The sequence below is a fragment of the Crocuta crocuta genome, unplaced genomic scaffold (assembly GCF_008692635.1).
Source record: "Crocuta crocuta isolate KB4526 unplaced genomic scaffold, BGI_CrCroc_1.0 scaffold310, whole genome shotgun sequence".
NCBI classification, from domain to species: domain Eukaryota; kingdom Metazoa; phylum Chordata; class Mammalia; order Carnivora; family Hyaenidae; genus Crocuta; species Crocuta crocuta.
Window position 1 is genome coordinate 871983 of NW_027532609.1, and position 22642 is coordinate 894624.

Below are 22642 nucleotides of genomic sequence, written 5' to 3' on the forward strand. Positions count from 1 at the left end.
AGGACAGTAACAGACACTAATAATTACTGTAAAGCTTTAGAATTAAGGCCAGACACAGAAAAAGTGATCACCTGACCAGAAGATAGATATAGGAGGGGCCAAGATGGCAGAGCAATATGGAACATTTTTTGCCTCTTCTGTCCTTGAAATACCAAGGATAAGGATCAGCTAGATCAGCACCAAACCGTCTTGCATACCTAGAAAATGGACTTGAGGATTAACATAACAATCTGCACAACCTGACCCACAGAACTTGGCAGGTACATGGTGTGGAGAGGTGAACTGAGGAGAGAGAAACTGCAGAGGGCAGAGAGCTGTTTTTGCTTGTGGAAAGAGGATGGAGATGGGGGGAGAGTACAGGAAAAGCACTCTCTCCCAAAAGCAGCTGGGGAGAAAGAGAAAGAGTAGACTGAACAAAAATGGGAGAAAGGGACCACAAGGAACTGAACAAAAATAGGGAGAGGGGAGAAAGGAGAGGGCTTAAATTTCATTAAGACACTATAAACAGGAGAGCACAGTTCCTCCTGTGGAAGAAACTCTGCAGCTCAACAGCTGGCAGAGCTCTGGTAGGATGTGCAAATTCCCAGGAGTAGGTAGAGAGGTCTGAGGGGTCCTCAGGCCACATGGGGAGAGGTAGTTTCCCTGCTGAGAGGACATTTGGTGGAGATGGTGCAGCCTCACCACAGGCAAAGGTCCAGCCGACCTCAGAGAACAGCCACATTCGCTGGTGTTGGAACAAGGACATTAAGGGGTCACTGAAATCTGGCACCAGATGGGTGTTGTAATTTACCTTAATCCCCAAAATGCTGCTGCTACAGGATTGTGGGAACTTTTTCTGAGGTAGGCTGTCACCCGGCTGCAGTCTCTGGGCATCTGCAGCAGTACAGTCATGAGAACGTTCTAGGTAGTGGGCCGGTACCTGGCCATTGCTCACCAAGACCCTCCCCCAGAGGGTCTGAGTGTGTCAAAGCTGCCGGGCCCTCAGAAGTGACGGGTTTGGAAACACAGCCCCATCTGAGATAAAACTCAGAAGGGAGGTGCTGCCTGGCAGGGTGACGGCTTGGTCATGGACAGTGTAGAAGCAGGGAGTGGATGGAAGCAGGAAACATAGGAGAGGTTCTTGAAGGCTGGTTGGCAAGCACAGAGCTCTGAAAGTAGAGACTGGGTAACTGGGTGACACCATTTTCACCCTTCCCACACATGTGCATATGTGCCTACATGCACCACAAAGACCCACCCCAGTAAATTAAGCAGCACTATCTACTGGAGAATGGAGCCACTACACCAAGCCCCACCCAACTGGGCCAACTGTGCTCTAGAAGAACAACACAAATCTCTCCACCTGCTTAGTTTATGGATTATAAAGGGCTTCATAGTTTGACTCCTAGGGGAAACTGGATGTAATTTCAATTGTATTTCATTCTGTTCTCTGGTCCATCAATTTTTTCTATTGTTTTCTTATTCTTGAATACAGACAGAAAAATTCACTTTTATTTTCTATTTTATAAAAATATTTTTTTTTCTACTATATTTATATTTTTGTAAAATTTTAAAATTCTTACTTTTACCATTCCATCTTATTCTACTTTATTCATTTTTAAAATTTTCAAATATTTTCCTCTTCTTTTCTCTTTCTTTTCTCTTCTTTTCTCTTCTTTTATTTTCCTTCTCTTTATTCTCTATTCTATCAAGCTTCTTTTAACAACCAGGCCAAAACACACCTAGGATCTAGCATCCTCTTTTTTATTTTTTGTAGTTTTTAATTTTTAAATTTTTATTTACTTAATTTTTTATTTTATTAACTCTTTTTCTTCCTTCAAAATGATGAAATGAAGGAATTCACCCCAAAATAAAGAACAGAAAGAAATGACAGCCAGGGACTTAATCGACACAGATACAAGAAAGATGTCTGAACCAGAATTTAGAACCACAATAATAAGAATATTAGCTGGGTTTGCAAAAAAGCATAGAATCCCTTTATGAGGAGATAAAAGAAGTAAAATCTTGTCAGAATGAAATTAAAAAAGCTGTAACTGAGATTCAATCCCAAATGCATTCCATGATGACAAAGACGGATGAAGCAGAGCAGCAAATCAGCAACATAGAGGGCAAACTTATGGAGAAAAATGTAGCAGAAGAGGGAAACTAAGGCAAAACAGCACAGTATAAGAATTAAAGAACCAGTGACTCATTAAAAAGGAGTAACATCCAAATCACAGGGGTCCCAGAAGATGAAGAGAGAGAAAAAAAGGTAGAAGGTTTATGTGAGCAAATCATAGTGGAAAACTTTCCTAACCTGGGGAAAGACAGACATCAAAATCCAGGAACACAGAGAACTCCCATTAGATTCAACAAAAACTGACCATCAAAAATGCATATCATAATCAAATTCACAAAATACTCAAGCAAGGAAAGAATTATGAGAGCAGCAAGGGGAAAAAGTCCTTAACTTAAAAAGGAAGACAGATCAAGTTCGTAGCAGACCCATCNCACCAGAAACTCCAACTCTACATGGAACATAATGGCAATAAATTCATATCTTTCACTACTTTCTCTAAATGTCAGTGGACTAAATGCTCCTATCAAAAGTCATAGGGTAATAGAATGGATAAGAAAACTAGATGCATCTATATGCTGTTTACAAGAGACCCATTTTAGACCTAAAGACACCTTCAGATTGAAAGTAAAGGGATGGAGAACCATCTATAATGCTAATAGTCACCAAAAGAAAGCCAGAAAACTTAGATTTTAAAATAAAGACCATGAAGAGATTAAGAAAGGCATTATATCGGGGTGCCTGGGTGGCTTAGTCGGTTGAGCGTCCAACTTTCGCTTAGGTCATGATCTCGCGGTTCGTGGGTTCGAGCCCCACGTCGGGCTCTGTGCTGACTGCCAGCTCAGAGCCTGGAGCCTGTTTCGGAGTCTGTCACTCCCTCTCTCTCTGACCCTCCCCTGCTCACGCTGTCTCTCTCTCTCTCTCCTAGAAATAAATAAAACATTAAAAAAAAAAAAAGAAGGGCATTATATCATAATTAAGTGGTGTATCCACCAAGAAGACATAACAACTGTAAACATTTATACCCCAAACATGAGAGCAAATATATAAATCAATTAATCACAGACATACGGAAACTCACTGATAATAATACCATAATAGTAGGGGACTCCAACACCCCTACTTACAGCAATGGGCAGATCATCTAAACAGAAAAATCAACAAGAAAACAATGGCTTTGAAAGACATACTAGATGGATGGACTTAACAGATATATTCAGAACATTTCATCCTAAAACAATGGAATATACATTCTTCTCCAGTGCACATGGAACATTCTCCAGAATAGATCACATACTGGGACATAAATCAGCCCTCAACAAGCACAAAAAGATCGAGATCATATTGTGCATATTATCAGACTACAATGCTACGAAACTCAAAATCAACCACAAGAAAAAACTTGGAAAGATAACAAATACCTGGAGACTGAAGAACATTCTACTAAAGAATGAATGGGCTAACCAAGAAGTTTAAAAGGAAATTTAAAAAGTACATTGAAGCCAATGAAAACGGTAACACCACAACCCCAAATCTCTGGGACGCAGCAAAGGCAGTTATAAGAGGTAAGTATATAGCAATCCAGGCCTTCCTAAAGAATGAAGAAAAGTCTCAGATATATAGCCTAACCTTACACCTTAAAGAACTGGAAAAAGAACAGCAAGTAAAACCCAAAACCAGCAGAGGAAAGTAAATAATAAAGATTAGAGCAGAAATCAATGCTATCAAAAACCAAAAAAAAACCCAGTAGAACAGATCAATGAAACCAGAAGCTGGTTCTTTGAAAGAATTAACAAAATTAATAACCCTCTAGCTAATTTGATCACAAAGAAGGAAAGGACCCAAATAAATAAAATCATGAATGAAAGAGTAGAGATCATAATCAACACAGCAGAAAAACAAACAATGATAAGAAAATATTATGAGCAATTATACGCCAATAAAATGGGCAATTTGGAAGGTATGGGCAAATTCCTAGAAATATGTAAACTACCAAAACTAACACAAGAAGAAATAAAACATTTGAACAGACCTATAATTAGTAAATAAATCAAATTAGTGATCAAAAATCTCCCAAAAAACAAGAGTCTAGGGCCAGATGGCTTTTCAGGGAAATTCTACCAAATATGTAAAGAGAGTTAATAATTATTCCTTTGAAGCTGTTCGAAAAAAATAGAAATGGAAGGAAAACTTCCGAACTCATTTTACAAAGCCAGCATTACCTTGATTCCAAAACCAGACTAAGACCCCTCTAAAAAGGACTACAGACCAATTTCCCTGATGAACCTGGATGCAAAAATCCTCAACAAGATATCAGCCAACCAGATCTAACAATACATTAAAAGAATTATTCGCCATGACCAAGTGGGATTTACACTCGAGATGCAGGGCAGGTTCAATATCCACAAAACAATCAGTGTGATTCACCACATCAATAAAAGAAAGGACAAGAACCACATGATCCTCTCAATAGATGCAGAGAAAGCATTTGACAAAATACAGCATCGTTTCTTGATAAAAACCGTCAAGAATGTAGGGATAGAAGGATCATACCTCAAGATCGTAAAAGCCATATATGAAAGACTCACTGCTAATATTATCCTAAATGGGGAAAAACTGAGAGCTTTCCCCCAAAAGTCAGGAATAAGACAGGGATGTCCATGCTCACCACTGTTATTCAACATAGTGTTGGAAGTCTTAGCCTCAGGAATCAGGCAACACAAAGGAATAAGAGGCATCCAAATTAGCAAGGAGGGGTTCAAACTTTCACTCTTCGCAGATGACATGATACTCTATGTGGAAAACCCAAAAGATTATACCAAAAAACTGCTAAACCTGATACATGAATTCAGCAAAGTCACAGATATAAAATCAATGCACAGACATTGGTTGCATTCTTTTTTTTTTTTTAAATGTTTTATTTATTTCTAGGAGAGAGAGAGAGACAGCGTGAGCAGGGGAGGGTCAGAGAGAGAGGGAGTCACAGACTGAAACAGGCTCCAGGCTCTGAGCTGGCAGTCAGCACAAAGCCCGATGCGGGGCCCTAACCCACGAACTGCGAGATCATGACCTAAGCGAAAGTCGGACGCTTAACCGACTAAGCCACCCAGGCGCCCCGGTTGCATTCTTATATACCAATAATGAAAGAGAAATCAAGGTATCAATCCCATTTACAGTGGCATCAAAAGCCATAAAATATCTAGGAATAAACCTAATGGTGAAAAATCTATACAGTGAAAATTATAGAAAGCTTATGAAAGAAACTGAAGAAGACACACAAAAAAGGGAAAATATTCCATGCTCGTGGATTGGAAGAATAAATATTGTTAAAATGTCAATACTAGCAAAGGCAGTCTACATATTCAATGGTATCCCTATCAAAATAACACCAGCATTCTTCACAGAGTTAGAACAAACAAACCTATAATGTGCATGGACAGAGAAAAGACCCCGAATAGCCAAAGCAATCCTGAAAAAGAAAACCAAAGCTGGAGACATCACAATTCCAGATTTCAAGCTGTATTACAAAATCTGTAATCATCAAGACAATATGGTACTGGCACAAAAACAGACATTCAGATCAATGGAACAGAATAGAGAACCCAGAAATGGACCCAGAAACAGATAGTCAACTAATCTTTGACAAAGCAGGAAAGAATATCCAGTGGATTAAAGACAGTCCTTTCAGCAAATGGTGCTGGGTAAACTGGACAGTGGCACACAGAAAAATGAACCTGGACCACTTTCTTATGCCATACACAAAAATAAACTAAAATGGATGGAAGACCTCAATGTAAGACAGGAAATCATCAAAATCCTAGAGGAGAATGCAGGCAAAAATCTCTTTGACCTCGGTTGCAGCAACTTCTTATTCAACATGTCTCCAGACGCAAAGGAAACAGAAGTAAAAAATGAACTATTGGGACCTCATCAAAATAGAATCTGCACACCGAAGGAAACAATCAGCAAAACTAAAAGGCAACTGACAGAATGGGAGAAGACATCTGAAAATGACATATCAGATAAAGGGTTAGTATCCAAAATCTATAAAGAACTTATCAAACTCAACACCCAAAAAACAAATAATCCAGTGAAGAAATGGGCAAAAGACATGAATAGACACTTCTCGAAAGAAGGCATCCAGATGGCTGATAGGCATATGAAAAAATGCTCAACATCACTCAGCAGGGAAATGCAAACTAAAACCTCACACTTCTCAGAATGGCTAAATAAACAATTCAAGCAAAAACAGATGTTGGAGAGGATGTGGGGAAAGATCATCTTTTTTGCACTGCCGTGTGGGAATGCAAACTGGTGGAGCCACTCTGGAAAACAGTATGGAGGTTCCTTAGAAAATTAAAAATAGAACCACCTTGCAACCCAGCAACTGCACTACTGGGTATTTATACAAGGCATACAGGTGTGCTGTGTCAAAGGGGCTATAAACCCCAATGTTTACAGCAGCGCTATCAACAATAGCCAAAGTATGGAAAGAGTCCAAATGTCCATCGAAGGATGAATGGATAAAGAAGATGTGGTATATGTATATATATACAGTGGAGTATTACTCAGCAATCAAAAATAATGAAATCTTGCCATTTGCAACTATGTGGCTGGAACTAGAGGGTATTGCGCTATGCAAAATTAGCCAGTCAAAGAAAGACAAATATCATATGACTTCACTCATGTGAGGAATTTAAGATACAAAAGAGATGAACACAAGGGAATGGAAGCTAAATATAAGAACAAAAGCAGGAAGACAAAACATAAGACACTCGTAAATACAGAGAACAAACTGAGGGTTGCTGGAGGGAGTGTGGGGGGGGATGGGCTAAATGGGTAAGGACCATTAGAGAGGATATTTGTTGGGATGAGCAATGGGTGTTATACGCAGGAGATGAATCACTGGAATTTACTCTTGAAATCATTACAGCACTATATGCTAACTAACCTGGATGTAAACAGATAAATTAAGATAGAGCCTACAAACAGAACCATGCATACATGCATACAAATAAATAAGCAAACAAATGTAAACAAATAAAGATAGAGCCTACAAACAGAACCATACATACATGCATACAAATAAATAAGTTTCATTTATTTAAGAAAGTTTTGTAGATCTATAGGGAAAAAAACTGCTGTTTCAATAAAGTGTCTTAGAATACGGTTTCCACATGGAGAAAAAAAATGAAATTGGATTCCTAGCTCAACCCATACAATTAAATGAATTCTAGATAAAGACTTTACTATTTAAAAAAAAAAAAAAAGACTACAACATTTTAAAGAATACTTTAGGATTCCAGAGAGGAAATGATTTCATAAATAAGATCAAAAATCAGAAATCGCAAAGATTGTTGAGTTTTACTACACTGTCATCAAGAATTAATCAGGTGGGCGGTGGTTAAATAGGTGATGGGACTAAGGAGTGCATCTGTTGTGATGAGCACTGGGTGTTGTATGAAATTGTTGAATCACTATATTTTACACCCAAAACTAATATTACACTGTATATTAGCTAACTGGAAATTAAATACAAACTTAAAAAGAGAATTATTCTAAAAGACACCATAAAGAGAATGAACAGGAAACCCACAACTTACAAAAATATTTGCAACATATGTATCTGACAAAGAACTGGTATCTAGTAGAGATAATTCCTAAATATCAAGAAAAAAAGATCCCAATAGAGAAATGAACAAAGAACTTGAATAGGCACTTTACATTAAAAGAGAGAGAGAGCATGAAGGAGAGCACTTGTTGGGATGAGCACTGGATGTTATATGGAAACCAACTTGACAATAAACTTTAAAAGAAAAAGAAAATAAAAAGAGAGAGAGAGAGAGTAGCTGGTAAGTTATGAGCAAAGTTGCTCAGCCTTATTACTAATCTTGGACAGAAAGCACATTAAAACCACAAAGAGTTATGTTTTCACATCCACTAAATTTGCCCAAATTAAGAAGTCAGAAAATATCACATCAGAAAGGTGTACAGCAACCAAAAGTGACTTAGACTTGTCCAATTAAATGACTTTTCCTGGTCTTTGAATCTTAAGCAAGTGATTTTAAAACGTGGCAGTGGCTGAAGGTCATTTACCATAATCAGAGTGGCAATACACTGACTACACTGTTTCCATCAAAATACTACCACTGTGGCTCTTGTGACCTAGCCTTTGATGCTTGATTATTTCCAAGCCTGTTCTTCTAACTTCCTATCACTTATACTCCCAATATTTTCCAAAACACTCTCCCTGCTTAAGCTAGCAAATTCTATTCTATCAAATTCTATTTCTTGCAGTAAAAAATCCTGAAACATCAAGTTTCCCATTTGATAGGAAGATTCAAAAGGTTTCTGTCTTAAGTACAATGACATAATTCCTGGAAATCAAAATTCAGTACATTTCTGTATTTGTGACTCTTTCTTTAAAAATCCACATGACAGCAAATGACTTTAAGACTTGATATGAATATCCACTCATTGCAAAATGTTCATCAGGATCAAAATCATGATAGCAAATGAGGTACCTAGCTCTTTCTCGGGCTGCATCCTCACGGGCTTTTTCCTTTTCTTGCCTCTGTTGTTCAATTCGGGCTTCTTGTTCTTTCCTTTTCATTAACAATTCTTCTACACGGGCCTGCCGTTCTGCCTCTAGAGCTCTCTTGCGTTCCTATAGTCAGAAATGTTTTAAAATGTTAGAATTATGTGTAAAGTAAAAATGATTAAAAGAGACACAGTTTTGACATAAATTTACATATTCAAGTCAAGTAGATCCTTGCTACTAGGTATGCTACCTGGAATTTTTAAAAAATCAAGTATCAATGATAACCTGGCTTTCACATGTCATTTGCCATTGTTACACATAATTATAAGAATAAGTGCTCTTTGAAGCAGCTACTATGTTATTCATATTCTGTGAGAACCTAATATGTACTTTATGGTTAATTATTTCTAGAGCCTTGTTTTTACAAACAGTTTCAGAAATACCAGAATATGATGAAAAAATGTAGTTAACAGATTTTTGATTTAAGCATTCATGAAGGAGTTAAATGAAAAAAATAACTTGTGGCAAGGAAAAAGGTATCATAATACAACATAGTGGGTAAGAAAGTGGGAACTGGGTCAGATTCCATGATTTTTATTTCATGAACCTATTTTTAACTGCCTCAGAGATTCTGGTCTAGTTATATTGTAACTGCACCTTAGTTTTCTGGAAGACAAAAACAACAGCACTAACTGTCTTCAGATATTATAAAGAATAAATAAGGTAATACATAAAGATTACTTACCAGAGGGCTTGGCCTATAGTAAAGTTTCATTAATTATTTATCATCCTCATCATTAACGCAGAAGATACTTAATCAAACTACTGTGAAATACTATGTCCTATGTATATTTTTGCCTACTGGAGTACTTCACTCACTTTCCCCATATTACTATCTATATTTATTTATTTTTTTTCTTGTGCACATAGTTTTATTTTTTCCAGTTGGCATTTTAAATACACTTTTTATATGAAGACTCTTTTACTATATAACCCAGAAAATTTTTCAGTCATGTGTTTGAAGACTTTGTTGCCATCAAGGTTCTTAATACCTTTGTTTTGTTTTAGTAAAACCATTTGTTGACATTTTTATCTTATGTTCAATGTCTTTTAGTAGCTTTTTCAAACTATCAATCTCCATATTTATAAGTACAGAATTATGAGTAAATTTCAAGACTATCTTGAAATTATTATTCTTTGAGAAAAATGTATATATTATCACATCTTCATTTTCTCTTAATGATACTGTTTTCATTTCTATTATTTATTTTTCTAAAGTTTTTATTTTAATCACTCGGTGCTCATCACAAGTGTACTCCTTAATTCCCACCACCTGTATCTCACCCATCCATTGTCCCATGCACCTCCCCTTTGGTAACCATCATTTGGTTCTCTATAGTTAAGAGTCTGTTTCTTGGTTTTGGTTTTGTTTTTTTTTTTCTCATTTGTTTCTTAAACTGCACATATGAGTGAAATCATATGGTATCTGTCTTTCTCTGACTTACTTCGCTTAGCATTATACCTCTAACTCCATCCAGGTCATTGCAAATGGCAAAATTTCATTCTTTGTTATGGCTGAATAATATTCCATTCCTTCTTTATCTACACATCAGCTGATGGGTACTTGGGCTCCTTCCATATCTTGGCTAATGTACATAATGTTGCCATAAACATGGGGGGGGCATGTTTGAATTAGTGTTTTTGTATTCTTTGTGTAAAAACAAAATAGTGTGATTTGTTGGATTACAGGGTAGTTCTATTTTTAACTTTTTGAGGAACATCTATACTGTTTTCCAGAATGGCTACACCAGTTTGCATTCCTACCAACAGTGAAAGAGGCTTTCATTTTCTACACATCTTCACCAACACCTGTTGTTTCTTGTGCTGTGGATTTTAGCCATTCTGAGGGGTGTGAGGTAATATCTCATTGTAGGTTTGATTTGTATTTCCCAGATGATGAGTGACAATGAACATCTTTTCATGCCTCTGTTAGCCATCTGGGTGTCTTTTTAGAAAAATGTCTGTTCATGTTTTGCTCACTTGTTAACTGAATTATTTGATATCTGGGTGTTGGATGTTAGTTCTTTATACATATTGGATATTAACCATTTGTGGATATGTCATTCACAAATACCTCTCCCATTCAATAGGTTGCCAATGCAAATTTTTTTTCACTGCAAGTAAATATGAGTTTAAGAGAAAACTCTTTTGTTTATATTTCCTTCACTGGAAATAATTTTCTGTGCCAGATTTTGTTGTTTTCAGTCTTAAAGAGTTTGAGATCTTATATATACTAGAAAATTTTCTATATATTATGCTCACTTAGTAATGAGAAGAGCTATAACCAGTTCATGATTACTCTACCTGACAGTAAAGAATATATTTTTTTAATGTTTTATTTATTTCTGAGAGAGAGGGAGAGAGAGAGATAGCTTGAGCACGGGAGGGTCAGAGAGAGGGAGACACAGAATCCAAAACAGACTTCAGGCTCTGAGTGGGTTGTCAGCACAGAGCCCGATGCTGGGCTCAAACCCATGAACTGTGAGATCATGACCTGAGCCAATGGTGGATGCTTAACCGACTGAGCCACCCAGGCACTCCAAGAATATATTTAAAACCTAATTGTATGCCTCAAGTAGTCTGTAATCTGCCACATATGGCTTCCTGAAATCAGTGCATTCCCTGTCATTCCCATCCCTTCCTTCTCTGGGCCCCCTCCAGGGGCTTACTAGCTTACCCTTAACTAGCTTACTAGTTTAAAAAGGGTTTCTTCACTGGGTCAGACAGGGCTTCTTGTAGGTATGAAGTTAATATAGTGAGCTTAATTAAGTATTAGAAGTATTCACATGTCTCCTCAGTGTTCTCTTAAACTGCTTTAGTATTTTTTTTCTATCACTTACTGGGTACTTACTATGCTAAACACTTTGCTAAGTATTTACCTATATTAGCAATTTTAGCATCACAACAAACTGGGGGGTCTTTAAGGTAAAATGACTTGCTGTATAAGAGGTAATTAGAAACTACACCAGTGTATTCCATTAATCATAAAGACTAGGAGCCAGGGAGAGGCTGTGTGAGCTACCTGGGGAATGGGGATGAACTGAAAAATATATGTGAAAGACACAAGAAACAACAGGTGTTGGTAAGGATGTCCAGAAAGGGGAACCCTCTTGCACTGCCGGTGGGAATGCAAACTGGTGCAGCCATTCTGGAAAACAGTATGGCGGTTCCTCAGAAAGTTAAAAGTACTACCATATAATGCAGCAATTGCAATATTGGGTATTCACACAAAGAAAACAAAAACACTAATTCAAACATGCACCCTTATATTTATGTACAATACCAAAGATTTGGAAGCAGGCCAAGTGTTTATCAATGGATGAGTGGATAAAGAAGATGTAGTATGTATATATACAATGAAATATTATTCTGCCATAAAAAAGGGAAAATATTGCCAGTTGTGACAACATGGACGGAGCAAGAGAGTATAATGCTAAGGGAAGTTAAGTCAGTCAAAGACAAACACCATATCATATGTGCAATTTAAGGAACAAAACAAACACACAAAGAAAAATAGAAAGAGAGGCAAAACAAGAAAAAGACTCTTAACTACAGAGAACCAACTAAGGTTACCAGAGGAGAGGTGGGTGCAGGATGGGTAAAATCGGTGGTGGGGGTTAAGAAGTGCACTTGCTGTGATGTGCACTGGGTGATGTATGAAATTGTTAAATCAGTATATCGTTATACCTGAAAATAATATAACACTGTATGTTAACTTTAATTAAAATAAAACCTTAAGAAATCTGTATTATGTTTGAAAACACAAGTTTCACAGTAAAATACAATAAGCTTAGGTATTAAATATAAAGAACTAAACCAGAACTTTTCATTTCATATTTTATAAAACTAAAAGCTTTAAAAATATAGTTTCAAAAATTATAAAATGGTCTTATAAATGAAATATATGGATATATATTTTTTATGTGTATGTGCAATACAGTCAAGTTGAATGTGTAAGTATAATATCAACTTGTGATTTTATTAATGTATCTAAGACATACTCCAACATTGTACCAATAGAAATGGCTTCAAAAATATTCAATATTTTCATTGGTTTTTAATATAAATAGAAAAGATAACTGTAACTATAGCAAATGAATAAAATTACTAAGTACAACTAGTATTTTCCTTTCTAAAATCTAAGTTTCCTAAAAATAGGAAACGTTGTACTCTACATCAGCAACTTGCACAGGGCAAGAGTTCCATGAATATCTGTTAAATGAAGCATAACTTTATAAAATAACATGCATTATAAATTCATATACATACAAAAAGGAATATCAACCTGCAGCAAATGAGTTAGAAAGATAGACCTCACTCTTAAGCCTTCTGAAACCTCTGAAATCCCCACAAACTTTGCTTATATCAGTCAGGTATTTGTTTATGGCAGCCTAAGAATGGATATTGCAAACCCCTACACACTCTTTATGCCTACAATTCCAATGATTAGGGCAAAAGGGCAGGCAGACTATCTAAGGAAATTGAACTTACAACTAAGCAAGAATTTACATAACAAAACTGGCAATTTGAGAATATTATGATGACATCATACTTAATATTTTACTCACAAGAAAAAAGGGTCCCAATTGACTGTAACAGTTTGTGAGAATGTTAAAAAGTGAAACTAGGGAAAGAAGAGCACACAGAGAACCTTACTATTACGAATCTACAGAATGCTTGGCATTAGTGCCTTAGTAGGCACTAGTAGTAATGACTACCCATTAAAAAATTTTTAAATTATAAATATGTTATACATTACCAGCGGACTTTTCTAATATCAGTATCAGTTGATTAAACTTGATAAGTTCTTAATTTTTTATTGAAAATTAAATCCATAGGAAATTTCCACATTTTAAAAATGTTTATTTATTTATTTTGAGAGAGAGACAGAGAGAGCGTGGGCAAGCAGGGGAAAGGCAGAGAGAGAGAATCCCAAGGAGGCTCCATGTTGTCAGCACAGAGCCTGATGTGAGGCTCGATTCCACAACTGTGAGATCATGACCTGAGCCGAAAGCTGACATTCAACTTACTGAATCACCCTGGCACCCCTCCACATTTTTAATAAGAAAAATAATTCTAAGCAGTCAAAACAATTTTACAGGGCTAGTGAGTACAGGAAATTCCTTACTATTTTCAGGAAAGAATTCCTTTCCTTTCAGCTTTAATAAATGCCCCAACTTGTGAAATAAAAGTCATCATTTTGTTTTTAATGTTTATTTTTGAGAGAGAGAGACAAAGGGAGGGAGAGAAAGGGAGGGAGAGAAAGAGGGAGGGAGAGCACAAATAGGGAAGGGGCAGAGAGAGAGGGAGACAGAGAATCCAAAGCAGGCTCCAGGCTCTGAGCTGTCAGCACAGAGTGTGATACAGGGCTCAAACTCACAAACTGTGAGATCATGACCTGAGCTGAAGTTGGATGCTTAACCAACTGAGCCACCCAGGCACCACAAGAGTAATCATTTTTAAAAGGAAGATAACTATATGTTTTAATGATCCTAAGATGTCTATTCAAAATATGCAATATTACTCATATATTTCCCTTCCAACCGAGTTAATTATTCCCTCTCTTGTGATACACTCTGTAGCTCATACATAGTTCTCTAACACTTTCATATTGTGTTGTATTGTTTGCCATAAGGCAAGGATCATGTCTTAATTATATCTAAATTATTAATGCCTACTGGTTCCTCAAAAGTTACACATAATTTACAAAACATAATGATTTTTATAAAACAGTCCCAAGCACAGTAACAGTACTCATACTGAAAAGACATCTCTTATTAAAACTCCAAATATCCTGTTTTATTTACTCATTTAGTTAGTTAATAGAGAAGCAACTTACAAATAATAAAAATAAAAATTGCTCCTTAGAGAAGAAAAGCTGAAGTTTTAAAAACAGAACCATTCTGTATTTTTTAACATTAATTAGCTTAGTACTGAGATTAAAATAAGAGACTGAACTGAAATCAAATAGAGATCAAGGATGCATATGGGAATGCCTGCCAATACTCACAAACAGTAGAGAATAATCAATGAACTTTTAAAAATGTATTGATATTTTAATTTCCTAAGACCACCAGTAACATAAAGAAGCATGAGGGGTACCTGGGTGGTTAAGTTGGTTAAGCATCTCACTTCGGCTCAGGTCATGCATGATCTCATGGTCCATGAGTTTGAGCCCCGTGTCGGGCTCTGTGCTGACAGCTCAGAGCCTGGAGCCTGCTTCAGATTCTGTGTCTCCCTCTCTCTCTCCCCCTACCCCACTCACACTATCTCTCTCTCTCTCTCTCAAAAATAAACATTGAAAAAAAACTTTTTTAAAGCACAAAATATTAATAACATCTCTAATCTTTAACGTAACAAAGCTCTAAGTGACTTGTTCCCTAACTCTAGAGAGTGTACTCTCCTACGTCTCCTGCATGAAATGCCTACCTCTCATTTGCATCTATCTTATTGTTTTCAAACCTTAGCTGAGGAATCACTCCTCTAGGAAGCTTTTCCTCACTTTTTCATCTCCTTGCCACTCTCATTTGAGTATGGTGTTCTCCTTTGTGCTTCCAAGAATGCCTTTGCTATTATACTGACCCTAATACCTGTTTATACGTCTCTCCATTAAGAACGGCGATGTATCCTTTTCATGTCCTTGAACTTAGCACAACATATGGCTTACTTAGTAACCCAATAAATGATGACTGAATGAACAAATAAAAATTGGTCATAATAGATAAAGTATGTCCTCATTTATATTTGAACACTGTAAAATCTATTCTCTACATCAAAAATATCAAGCCCTTATTTCTAGCTTGTGCAAAGAGGTTTTCTCCTCCTCTTCCCATGGAGAAACACCTTGTCTTTGAAGATGCTCCCAATGGTGTGGGGACAGCCCTTGCAGCCGGCATGTAGGTGGTCATGGTTCCAGATGGAAACTTACACCAACACTTGACCTCAAAGGCCAGCCTGGTGCTGGATTCCATGAAAGACTTCCAGCTAAAGCTATGCAGTTTGCCCCCCTATGATTGAGCTGCCTGCCATGCACTCTGGGCACCATGGCCACTGTGCCCATTCAGGTGACCCAACGGGTGATCTGAACCAGGAAATCACCATGTGAGCAGTCCTTTCAGCCCATGAGGTTGGCCTTCTCATCCCTAGTGAGCTTGGCTTATTCTGGCTAGTGCTGACAAATCACAATGACACAGATGAGAAACACCAAAGATAGTCCAGAAGAGAGATCAAAGTACTCATGTGCGTAATCATATATAATATGTAAATGATCATACGATGTCATTATATGTAAATAATCATGTAATAGTCATATATAACAAATATACACACATACATGGTTTGTATGTGAGTGCCTGTGTATGTATGTGTGTGTAAGTATTAACACATGCACACATATATACATAAAATTCCTCCTTTTCAAGACAAAATGAAACTATATTTGTTTTTTTGTTTGTTTTTTCTGTTTCAAGTGTTACATTTATTAAATGATTGCAGCATATGTGAAGTCCTCAGAATAATGCCTGGAACATAGCAAACATGCAGCAAACTTTAGCAGACATTAATAAGGACCATTAGTTCATATCCTAGGAGCCTCTCCTCAAATTAAGGAGTTATGTGAATCACCTGAACTGTGTGCAAAGTGTGTGTGTACATTTTTCTGGGAAAAGGATCTTTGATATTCCTCAAACTCTCAAATGGGGACTATTACTCCTGGCTCCAAAAGAAATTTAGAATCATTACCATAGAGACTGATAGAAAATATTAGACTATATTCATTCCCTAAGAGCCTAGGGACCACAATTTTTTTTTTTAATTTGTTAATAGTTTATTGTCAAGTTAGTTTCCATATAACACCCAGTGCTCATCCCCACAAGTGCCCTCCTCCATGCCCATCAGCCCTCTTCCCCTCTCCCCCACCCCCATAAGCCCTCAGTTTGTTCTCAGCATTCAAGAGTCTCTCATGGTTTGCCTCCCTCCCTCCAATTTTTCAACTGTGAGTTATAAAAAAAATTATGGTAATGTATACAATTGTGGGGACGGTTGGTTATCTATTGATTGTTGCCTCTGACTGCTTTACAGTTTTATATCTGGTCAGCAAATTCAACATTAATGATCACCCATTTATGGGTCTATTTGAATTTTCCCTCAAGCTGACTGTAACATTTTACTGGATCCCTCACCCATTAATTGAGTTGAATAAAATCTTTGACACCAGTTTAAACAAACAAACATGTCAAGTCCTAAAAGAATCTTATGGGGAAGACTTTCTACTGAATAAGATCTAAAATAGTTTATAAACATTGGTACAGTTCTTCCTATCCTGAAAATGGTAGCTAAATTAGGGTTCACCACAGAGGTCAAGAGCTAAGAAATTAAAGTATCTGATGATATTGCCCAATAAATTACAGATGTTCCTTGTCATAAGCATAAAGATTGCCCCATTCTGTAAGATTACATATACTGGTCCAAACACAATCCTTTTTTAACTGGAAGGGAAGAAGCATGTTCTTACAAAGCCCAATTAGAAAAGAATAGATTAAATAATCTGTCCAATTCAGTCCTTCATCTGGTTGGATTAGAGATTCAAACCTATGACTGCTATGTATTGATGAAAGCACTGATTACCTTTTCTAAAGGGATACACATTGTCTTTTGGCAATCAGACCTCATATTTCCACAGTGCTATACTAAACAAGGCACCCTTGGATCAGAGATTAGGTCTTACTCCTTTTTGGATCATCAGCACCTAACTAGAGCCTAGGATATGGCAAGTGCTCAATAACTACTTGCCGAATAAATTTTACCTGAACAGCCTCATCACGTGCTTGTTTTTCTTCCTGTCTTCGCTGACGTTCTTCCTGTAACTCATTAAGCCTTTGCTCATATTCCTTCAATTTTGATAAGACATCATGGCGCTTATTCTGGGCTTCAAGGGTATTTATGAAGGCAATTTCATTTACCTTCAATAAAAACAAAGAAAATGAGTTTCAAATCAAGTTAATTTTAAGACACACCAACAAAAATAAGAAACCCAACATCAGTCTTATATAAAAATATAAATCACTAAAGGCATAAAGCACAAATTAAATAGGAGTCTTTCCCTTAATATTTAATTCAAAATGGGTAATAATCCATTGTATATAACAAATCCATAGGCCTTAGAAAGAACTGACTTAGAATAAATAAAGATCTGCCAATGAAATAGCTTTAGGTCAAAAAACAAATTAAGATTCTTACAAAAACATCTTATAAGTTCTACTTAATTCATTATAATTGCGATTACATAAATTACATTAAGACTTAAATAGGTATGTACATGATTTTCTAATGAGTCTGAGAAGGCAAAACTTAAAATAAGTGACACATGATTTTCCTTCATATACCAAATACATGACAATTAGGAACAATGTAGTAAAAAATACACTATAGCCTCAACTTCACATATATTGATACTTACCAGCCAAGTTTTTCTAGAAAGTAAAGTTTTATAAATAAAGTTTAGCTAAAGATAAGCCGAAAAATGTCATTTGGTATTAAATTTCTCCTTTTTGAAGACCAGAGGGAAAGCAAGCTGCAGTGAAAATGGTGGACTAATTACAGGGAAGCAAACACCGGGACTGACTCTGACAGAAGAGACTCCAGGAATCCATGCTGGATGGAATAAACCTATCACTAGATAGGTTATAAATCTCAGACAGTAGAGTTTGAATACAGTTCTAACCAAGGCTTCCCACTCATCTTGCCATGTGGCCTCTTTTGTAAGTGAGATGATAATATAACCACCCCTCAAACTGTACGGAAGGTATAAGACAAACAGCTGTAGTGAAGGAAAATGAATCATACCATATCAGGGCTCACATGTTAAGCATAATCAAGATGAAAGAAAAAGGAAAGGGGACTTAATGCTCTAGACAAAACAACAAGTAAAATAAAATGAGAAAAATGTGCAAAAATTAGATAAAAAATTTCAATCTGTGATGTTGGCCAAAGGGTACAAAGTTTCAATGATGAATAAGGTTTAGAGATGTGCAGCATGATCAGGACACTTAACAATACTGTAGTCTTGAAATCTGCCGAGAGATCTAAAATCTTTTCAGCACATATGCAAACACACAAATGACAACTAAGGAGGGGTGAGAGATATGTTAATTAGCTGGATTGTGATCATTCCACAATGTATATGTATATTAAAACATCGAGTTGTAAATCTTAACATATATAATTTTGATGTGTCAATGATATCTCAGTAAGGCTATAAATAAATAAAAAGATAAGAAGTTCACTGGAAAGTAAAAAACCCAAACTGGAAGAAAACAAAACCAAGAAACATCAGAAAATACTAGGCAAACTTTGTAATAAAGAACTTAATAAAAACCTGAATTTAAAAGTGGCAAAAAATGATAAAACAACATAATAAAAGATTAGAAAGCTAAACAAACCTAAGACAAAAGTAACACTATCATAGAATTAATTGCATTAGAAAAAGCACAGAACAGATAAAGATGGCAAAAAAAAATCGTTAATAAAGGCAAGTCTTTTGGTAAGGTAAGTCAGAACTTAAAAATGAAAATTTCTGTATAAGTAACAAACTTTGAATATAAAGAACAAATGAAGATAGCCTAATATAAGGATGAATAACATTTATAGTTAAGAACAACAAAAGAAAATGTTGCAACATATAATACAAAAAATTTTCCATGAAAAATAAAAAGCAAATTGAGAACTGAAAGAACCCACATTATTTCATAAAAAATTTTCAGAAAATCAGTACCAAGAATTATAAAAAATTACTGTACCAATTAAGTACCAAGAATTATTAAAATTACAAAACACTAAGGAAAAAGAATAGCTCTTTTAAGCTTCTAAGCACTAAACACAAATCACCTATAAGAAGAGAGGGAAAAAATCAGTCTGGCTTCAGGCTTCTTCCCAGAAGTAGTTAATGCTAAAAGAAAATAAAGCCTATAAATTTTTGAAGGAAAACCATTGTGAATGATGCATCTGATCTCTAGCTAAAATGTATTCAGATAGAAATGCCATACAGCCTGAGGCAACTGGGTGGTTCAGTTGGTTAGAAGTCCTACTCCATTTTAGCTCAGGTCATTGATATCATGGTTCCTGAGATCAAGCTCTGCACTGGGTTCTATGCTAACAGCATGAAGCCTGCTTGGGATTCTCTCTCCCCCTTCCTCTTTGCCCCTCCCCCACTCAAACATGTGTGCCCTCTCTCTCTCAAAAATAAATAAGCTTTAAAAATATTAAATTTTTTAACATTTATTTGTTTTTGAGAGAGAGAGAGAGAGAGAATGCAGGGTGGGCAGAGAGAGAAGGAGANACTTTAAAAATATTAAATTTTTTAACATTTATTTGTTTTTGAGAGACAGAGAGAGAGAGAGAGAGAATGCAGGGTGGGCAGAGAGAGAAGGAGATAGAATCTGAAACAGGCTCCAGGCTAGGAGCTGTCAACACAAAGTCCAACATGGGGCTCAAACCCATGAGCCACAAGACCATGACCTGAGCTGAAGTTGGATGCTTAACTGACCAAGCCAACCAGGTGCCCCAACTTTAAAAATATTAAAAAAAAAAAAAAAAAAAGAAATGTGACAGCCTTAGCTATGGAAGAACTCAAGGAATAGAGCATTTATAAGCTCTTCCTGAAAAAATCACTTGTTAATAAAATCCAGCCAACTAAAGACAAAACAAAAACCTCATCCATTTATATACTGAAGGTAAACTACACTAAGGAATTTATAATTTCAGAGCAATGTATAAATGTTATCTATCTTAATGTAAAAATAATAAAACTATGAAAAATTGTTGGGAGGAGATTAGGGACAATGGAAAGAAACAGGAGTGCTAATGTCCTCAAAACTGTCATAAACTGAAATAGGATGTAGTAAATATAATCATTCCAAACTCTTAATTTTTTCATAATTTTCATAACCTTAGAAGAATATTTTAAAATGTCTCTTGTGAGAAACATTTATTACAAATCAGTAATTCCCTCAATTGTATTGCTATTTTACTTCTACCTCTTAAAATGAAAATAAAATTACCTATGGGATACAGGAGTGCTGATGCATAGGGGCACATGTACCCCAATGTTCACAGCAGCACTCTCAACAATAGCCAAAACATGGAAAGAGCCTAAACGTCCATCAACCGACGAATAGATCAAGAAGATGTGGTTTACATGGAATACTACATGGCAATGAGAAAGAACTGAAATCTGACCATTTGTAGCAACACAGATGGAACCTGAGGGTGTTCTGCTGAGCGAAGTATATCAGGCAGAGAAGGACAGATACCTTATGTTTGCACATATAGGTGGACTAGGGGGAACTTAATGGAGGACCCTGGGGGAGGAGAAGGGGAAAAATAGTTGGGGAGAGGGAGGGAGGCAAACCATGACTCTTGAATGCTGAGAACAAACTGAGGGCTGACAGGGGTCGGGGAGAGGAGAAGAGGGGTGATGGGCATGGAGGAGGGCACTTGTGGGGATGAGCACTGGGCATTATATGGAAACCAACTTGACAATAAACTATTAAAAAAAAGGAAATAAAAGAGTTTAATACTTCTATTTCATAATATCATTTATAGTATAATTCCATTGTTTAAAGTTACCTATTCATGCAATCTGAACATTATTCTTGAGAAATGTCTGGGACAGTATTTACCATTAGGAAGATACACAGTGGCTATTTCTGACAGTGGAATTTTGAGTTGCCTTTGATATATTGCTTCAATAATTTAAAATGAGAATGAATTATTTTATCATAATAATGATGTGGCTACTACTCTTAATATAAAATAATATTAAAGAAATCTAGGGTACTGTATTTATACTAACACTTGAAGAAAAGGGAAAGTCTCTGAAAGTTTTTGAGCTAAGAGGTAATACAATAATACCCTGCTGAAATATTAAAGAGAGTAGGGACAAAAGGCAAACCTACCAACTACAAATACTTAGGAGGGAAATTAAAACAACAACAACTGGTGGCAGTTATCATAAAAAGGAAAATATATGAGAGACTACAGAACTATAAAAGCTGCAGTTGAATATATACATGGCTCAAGGGGGAAGAAGTCAAAAAGACTAGCTTATCTTTTAAAACAACAACAGTAGCATAAGTGAATCAAAGTAAATGATCAAAACTTTTCCAAGTCTAAGTGAACGGGAAATTAGGGATAATCATTATCTGAAATTATGTATTTCAGGAAGCAGATGGTTTGGGAGATAGAGGTGGTGAGCTGATGAGTTCCACTGAAAGCAAACATCAAGCAACAGACAACTGAATCCAAAGATCGATTGTGCCCATGAAACAAATCTCAGAAAGACTGAAGTCACGCCACGCATCTCTTCTGACCAAAATACTATGAAATTAGAAATCAACCACAAGAAAAAAATCTGGAAAAAACACAAATACTACGGAAATTAAGTAACATACTACAAAACAATGAATGGGTCAACTAGGAAATCAAAACACACATGGAGATAAATGAAGGTAGAATAGTCCAAAATCATTGGGATACAGCGAAAGCTATTCTAAGCTGTTCCTATAGAAATACAGGCCTACCTCAATAAGTAAGAAAAACCTCAAATAAACAACCCAACCTTCCACACGCTAGGTGAAAAACAACAAACAAAATCCAAAGCCAGTAGAAGGAATGAAATAATAAAGATTACAGCAGAAATAAATTAAATAAAAACTAAAAAAAAAAAAACAAAAAAAAAAACAGAACAGATTAATGAAACCAGTAGTTCACTGTTTGAAAACATCATCAAAATTGATAAACCTTTAGCCCGACGCATTGAGGAAAAAGGAAAAAAAAGACTCAAAATCAGAAATGAAAGAAGAGAAATAACCAATACAAAAGATTATAAGAAAATATTATGAAAATTTATGTGTGACCACACTGGACAACCTAGAAGAAATGGATAAAATCTTAGAAACCTGTAACTTACAAACTGAATCAGAAAGAAA

The 22642-nt window shown here is 36.1% G+C and overlaps 1 protein-coding gene across 2 annotated transcripts in view; it reads right to left on the reverse strand.

The window, feature by feature from the left end:
* Positions 1-22642, reverse strand: part of SCAPER (S-phase cyclin A associated protein in the ER) — a 488585-nt gene that overhangs the window by 318072 nt on the left and 147871 nt on the right. For both annotated transcript variants that reach the window (XM_077780475.1, XM_077780477.1), the window contains exons 16-17: positions 17462-17617; positions 8581-8723 (exon numbers count right to left, since the gene is read on the reverse strand). In XM_077780475.1, coding sequence (XP_077636601.1) covers positions 8581-8723; positions 17462-17617 — 299 coding nt within the window. The remainder of the gene's footprint in view (positions 1-8580; positions 8724-17461; positions 17618-22642) is intronic.